The 6295-nt window shown below is 54.2% G+C and overlaps 1 protein-coding gene across 3 annotated transcripts in view; it reads left to right on the plus strand.

The window, feature by feature from the left end:
* LOC144504617 (SAM and SH3 domain-containing protein 1-like) overlaps positions 1-6295 on the plus strand; it is a 97331-nt gene that overhangs the window by 42478 nt on the left and 48558 nt on the right. For all 3 annotated transcript variants that reach the window (XM_078230243.1, XM_078230241.1, XM_078230242.1), the window contains exons 3-4: positions 3195-3245; positions 3382-3431. In XM_078230243.1, the coding sequence (XP_078086369.1) occupies positions 3195-3245; positions 3382-3431 (101 nt within the window). The remainder of the gene's footprint in view (positions 1-3194; positions 3246-3381; positions 3432-6295) is intronic.

The following is a 6295-nucleotide window of genomic DNA, read 5'->3' on the forward strand; positions in this document are numbered from 1 at the left end:
CCTTTGCCCAGATCATAGAATCCCTACTGTGCAGAAGGGAGGCCATTCGGTCCATCGAGTCTGCACCGACAACAATCCCACCCAGGCCCTGTCTCCGTAACTCCACATATTTACCCAGCTAATCCCTCTAATCTACACATCCCACGATATTGAGGGGCAATTTAGCATGGCCAATCAACCTAACCCGCACATCTTTGGACTGTGGGAGGAAACCGGAGCACCCGGAGGAAACCCACGCAGGCACGAGAAGAATGTGCAAACTCCACACAGACAGTGAGCCAAGCCGGGAATCGATGTCAGTCTCATTCATTCTCACTCTGGATCAGAAGGCTGCGGGTGCAAACCCACTCAGGAAACTTGAGAATATTTCAGTGCTGCAGGAGCAGCAGCTTACACTAATAAATAACTTGCCGAGACACTACACAGCTTTAAGACTGGTTCAGTGTTTTCTGAAGCTGAGCTGGCCTTCGGACACCATGACGGAATGAGATAACTTTTCAAATGTATGTCATGCCCTGTTCCCCAGCATATTGGAGTGAAAATCCCACAGATATATGCAAACATTGATACAAGCTTTTTCCCTTTACATAGTGAGTTTAAAGAGAGCCAAGTATTGTATGCTATAGAATCAGAAAAGGGTGAAGCTACTCAGGCCAGGCACTATCTGCGAGTGAGATACAGTGTTAATATCTTTTCTCGGGATTCTGAAGTAACTATTTCTCCCCCTCCCACCACATGATTCCAAGTATTTCCAGCATTTTCTGTTTTTATTTCAGATTTCCAGCCTCCACAGTATTTTGCTTTTACTCCTTCTGCAGTATTTTCATTTTTCAAAAGTATATGCCTCATCCGAAATTGCAATGAGGATTCATATGCAGACCATCGTGCTGGAGGGCACTTCCTGGCCAGCGTTGAATAATTAAACGGCTGTCGCAAACGCATCTTGAAAGTTTAGACCGCAGGACTCGCTTAAACAGGAGACATTGACTGGCACGCAGGTTGGAAAGCACTGGATTTTTGGAAGTCAATGTCTGCACTTTACAAGCTTCCAGCATCTTAATAGTTTGTACATGTTCCCAAAGCACTGAGGTTTTAGCGAAAACTTTGTGCTTAAATCCCTGGAGTAGGGATGGAACCGATAACTTTCTGATCCAGAGTGAGACAAATTTGACATAGAGTCATAGAGATATACAGCACAGAAACAGTCCTTTTGTCCCAACCCGTCCATGCCGACCAGGTTTCCTAAACTGAACTAGTCCCATTTGCCTGCGTTTGGCCCATATCCCTCTAAACCTGTCCTATCCATGTACCTGTCCAAATGTCTTTTAAGTGTTGTAATTGTACCCGCCTCTACCACCTCCTCTGGCAGCTCATTCCATACACGCACCACCTTCTGTGTGAAAAGGTTGCCCCTCAAGTCCCTTTTAAATCTTTCCCCTCTCAACTTAAACCTATGCCCTTTAGCTTTGGGCTCCCTTACCCTGGGGAAAAGACCTTGGCTTTTGACCTTCTCTATGCCTCTCATGATTTTATAAGGTCACCCTTCATCTTCCTATGCTCCAGCAGAAAAAAATCCCAGCCTATCCAGCCTCTCCTTCCATCTCACATCTGGACAAATGTGTACAAAGTGGATTCTGGATCCAAACACCGACATTCAGCGAAAGCTGCAAATAGAGGGCCAGTAATCACATCCCCATCCCCATCCCTTTCCTGTTCCATCTATTGCTATGGCTTCTCAATAGTTGCACACATTTCCTGTTTCCTGTCGCAGTCCTGTTACATCGCTCAATTAAATTCCAGCTGCCGCTTGCTTCTTTCCACATCCTTCTGACGAATATTGACCCCCCTGCACTGCTCATCTGGTTGGCTATGTAGGTTGCCGGTGTTGCCTCACTGTTTCCAGCAGAGTTGAAGGAAATCATCTTTCACACAGGATTACCCCAATTAACTTTGTACTAATTTCTTTCTGAAAGTAAGCGAACACCTCTCTGAGGGAGGTGCCGACTTTCAAGTGCGTTGTTGAACTGAGGCCTTGTCTGCTCCCTCAGGTGAACACAAAAAAAGGTCCTGGCATGATTTGAAGGTGAGGAGATGAGGTCGCCCCTGTGCACTGGCTAATATTTATCCCTTAACCGACATCACTGAAACAGATTATCTGGTATCTGCTGCCTCACAGCCAGGGACCTGGGTTCAATTCCAGACTTGGGTCCCTATCTGTGGAGAGTTTGCATGTTCTCCCCATGTCTGTGTGGGTTTCCTCCAGGTGCTCTGGTTTCCCCTCTCAATCCAAAGAAGTGCAGGTTAGGTGGATTGGCCATGGTAAATTGTCCCTTGGTGTCTCAAGATAGCTGTGATAGCCAAGATACCCTAGCTATGACTGTAAGACTACATTCTGCATTCTCTCCTTTCCTTCTCTATGAACGGTATGCTTTGTCTGTATAGCACGCAAGAAACAATACTTTTGACTGTATGATAATACCTATGACAATATATCAAATCAAATCAAAGATAGGTAGGCTAGGTGGATTAGCCACAGTAAATGTGTGGGGTTACAGGGATAGGACAGGGGAGAGGGCCTGGGTAAGGCTGTCTGTCAGAGAGTTGGTGCAGACTCGATGGGCCGAATGGCCACCTCCTGGACTGGAGGGATGCAATGGAAGGACCCAATTGCTGCATCTGGGAGCTTGCTGTGCATATTGTCACTACGTCCCCACATTCCACTAGTGAATACACTTCAAAAGTACGTCATTGGTTGTAAAGCATTTGAGAGGCTCTTAGGACATGGAAAGTGCTGTACAAAATGCAAGTCTTTTTCCGAGGAGTGTGGGGGATGGGCATCGTGATGGACAGTGTTGGACTCAGCATGTATCTGGTTGTCGCGCCTGTATTTCCGAGTGAGTGTTTTCAAATGCTAGTCGTGTTGGCAGCCGTTAAAGTGAAGAATCTGATGCAGGGTTAAATCCAAGATTTAGATCCACTCAGTCCGGCAATGAGAGATCTTTACTCTCTCTCATTTTGAAAGATTCTTTCCCTGTAATTAAGTTTTCAGACTTGTTTTGTCTCTTTGATAAACAGGATGCAGCAGCTCCGCTCATTCTACCCTGTTTTTGCTCTCGACTCTGGCTGTGATCATTTTGGAATGAAAACTGCCACGTTTTACTGATTTACAATGACTCCATGTGTTCTGATTTTAGGGAGGCTCAGTTGCCAATCCACCGTCACCACAGCTGCTGCCCGAGACTTCAGTGAGTACGGCTCCCCTTCAAATCCTCCTGGACGGTTTCCAGGAACGCAACACATTTATTAAAGTCATCCTGTAATTTCAACGCAGCGTTCTTTTTTTTAAGCGGTGACATGAATGTTTTCCCCCCCCCCCCCCAGGAATCACGTGCCTCGGGGAGCGTGGTGTCGACACCAGAGAGCGAGAAAGAGTAAGTGATGTGTTTACAGCACTCGGACAACATTATCAAAACACTTCCACACTCGTGCTTTCAGAGAAACACACCAGCACCTGGAAGTGGTGTTTCATTTCCTTCACACAAGGGGCACTTTGTGCCACTACCTCCACCCTTGTGCGTGGCTGACACCCACAAAGCCAGAATGATGAGTCAGGCTCACTTCACACTTGTCCAGCACAAAGGAAAAACTCTTCATGGTGCTACACTGGGCTATAGTCTGTGAAACACTGGACTCTTGTCACACAATGCAGTCCAGATCATCAAAACTCTCTACATTAAAAAAAAACCTCATCTTCCTTCTGGTTCTTTTGCCAAATTACTTCAATCTGTATCCTGTGCTCACAGATCCACCTGCTAGTGGAAACAGTTTCTCCCAATTTATACTCTATCAATGCCCATCATAATTTTGAACACGCTCGCAAGGTCTCCTTAACCATTTCCATTCTAAAGAGAACAATGCTAGCTTCCGTAGTCTCTCCACAAACCTGAAGTTCCTCATCCCTGGCATCATTTGATAAATCTCCCCCATGCCCTTGACCTTCCTAAAGTGTGATTCCCAAAATGACATCTTAATTTATTCTGTTGTTACTTTTCCCAGCTGTTTGTAGTCCCCGTTTCCGGACAAGCCCTCCTTCTGTACCAGTGATTTCAGCTCCTCCACTGCTTTACTGACCAGCTCTGTTCAGATACAGGTTCAGCCTGACCCATCTGTACTGGTTCACCCACAACTTATCCCAGTGTCCTTAGAATCTGAAACCTTCCCTTCTACATGATCAATCGGACCAGGCTGCCTAAACTGCTTCTCCTTCACCTGTCCAACACTTGCGGCTGGGAGCCTGGGATTTTTCTTGACTTCCCCCTCCGTTCGCCCATCTCCCCCCTCCCCCTTCCTTCCCCTTCTCCCCCCTCCCCCTTCCTTCCCCTTCTCCCCCCTCCCCCTTCCTTCCCCTTCTCCCCCCTCCCGCTTCCTTCCCCTTCTCCCCCCTCCCGCTTCCTTCCCTTCTCCCCCCTCCCCCCTCCCTCCCCTTCTCCCCCTCCCCCTTCCTTCCCCTTCTCCCCCCTCCCCCTTCCTTCCCCTTCTCCCCCCTCCCCCTTCCTTCCCCTTCTCCCCCCTCCCCCTTCCTTCCCCTTCTCCCCCCTCCCCCTTCCTTTCCTCTTCCCTCCCCCACCTCCCCCCTCCCCACCCCTCCCCCCCTCCCCCCTCCTCCACCCCCTCCCCTCCTCCCCTCCAAACCCCTCCGCCCCTCCAAACCCCTCCGCCCCCCCCCCCCGCCCCCCCTCCCCCGCCCCCCCTCCTCCCCCCGTCCCCCTTCCTCTCCCGCCCCTCCCCCTCCCCACCACTCCCCCCTCCCACCACTCCCCCCCTCCCCCTCTCCCCCTTCTCCCCCCTCCCCCCCTCTCCCCCCTCTCCCCCCTTCCCCCCCCTTCTCCCCCCTCCCCCCTTCTCCCCCCTCCCCCCTTCTCCCCCCTCCCCCCCCTTCTCCCCCCTCCCCCCCTCTCCCCCCTCCCCCCCTTCTCCCCCCTCCCCCCCTCTCCCCCCTCCCCCTTCTCCCCACCCCCTTCCTTCCCCTTCTCCCCCCACCCCCTTCCATCCCCTTCTCCCCCCACCCCCTTCCTTCCCCTTCTCCCCCCACCCCCCCCGCCCCCACCCCCTTCCTTCCCCTCGCCCCCACCCCCTTCCTTTCCCCTTCGCCCCCCACCCCCTTCCTTCCCCTTCGCCCCCCACCCCCTTCCTTCCCCTTCGCCCCCCCACCCCCTTCCTTCCCCTTCGCCCCCCACCCCCTTTCCTTCCCCTTCGCCCCCCACCCCCTTCCTTCCCCTTCGCTCCCCCACCCCCTTCCTTCCCCTTCGTCCCCACCCCCGTCCTTCCCCTTCTCCCCCCACCCCCTTCCTTCCCCGTCTCCCCCCACCCCCTTCCTTTCCCCGTCCTCCCCCCACCCCCTTCTTTCCCCTTCCCCCCCCACCCCAGCCCCTCTCCCCCCACCCCCCTTCCTTCCCCTTCTCCCCCCACCCCCTTCCTTCCCCTTCTCCCCCCACCCCCTTCCCCTTCCCCCTTCTCCCCCCACCCCCTTCTCCCCCCACCCCCTTCCTTCCCCTTCTCCCCCCACCCCCCTTCCTTCCCCTTCTCCCCCCACCCCCTTCCTTCCCCTTCTCCCCCACCCCCTTCCTTCCCCTTCCTTCCCCTTCTCCCCCCACCTCCTTCCCTTCCCTCCCCTTCTCCCCCCACCTCCTTCCTTCCCCTTCTCCCCCCACCCCCTTCCTTCCCCTTCTCCCCCCACCCCCTTCCTTCCCCTTCTCCCCCCACCCCCTTCCTTCCCCTTCTCCCCCACCCCCTTCCTTCCCCCTTCGCCCCCCACCCCCTTCCTTCCCCTTCTCCCCCCACCCCCTTCCTTCCCCTTCTCCCCCACTCCCTTCCTTCCCCCTTCTCCCCCCACCCCCTTCCTTCCCCTTCTCCCCCCACCCCCTTCCTTCCCCTTCTCCCCCACCCCCTTCCTTCCCCTTCTCCCCCCACCCCCTTCCTTCCCCTTCTCCCCCCACCCCCTTCCTTCCCCTTCTCCCCCCACCCCCTTCCTTCCCTTCTCCCCCCACCCCTTCCTTCCCCTTCTCCCCCCACCCCTTCCTTCCCTTCTCCCCCCACCCCCCTTCCTTCCCTTCTACCCCCACCCCCTTCCTTCCCCTTCTACCCCCACCCCCTTCTTCCCCTTCTACCCCCACCCCCTTCCTTCCCCCACCCCCTTCCTTCCCCCACCCCCTTCCTTCCCCCCCACCCCCTTCCTTCCCCTTCCCCCCCACCCCCCTTCCTTCCCCTTCTCCCCCACCCCCTTCCTTCCCCTTCT

Source organism: Mustelus asterias, chromosome 15 (genome assembly GCF_964213995.1).
Source record: "Mustelus asterias chromosome 15, sMusAst1.hap1.1, whole genome shotgun sequence".
Classification (NCBI taxonomy): domain Eukaryota; kingdom Metazoa; phylum Chordata; class Chondrichthyes; order Carcharhiniformes; family Triakidae; genus Mustelus; species Mustelus asterias.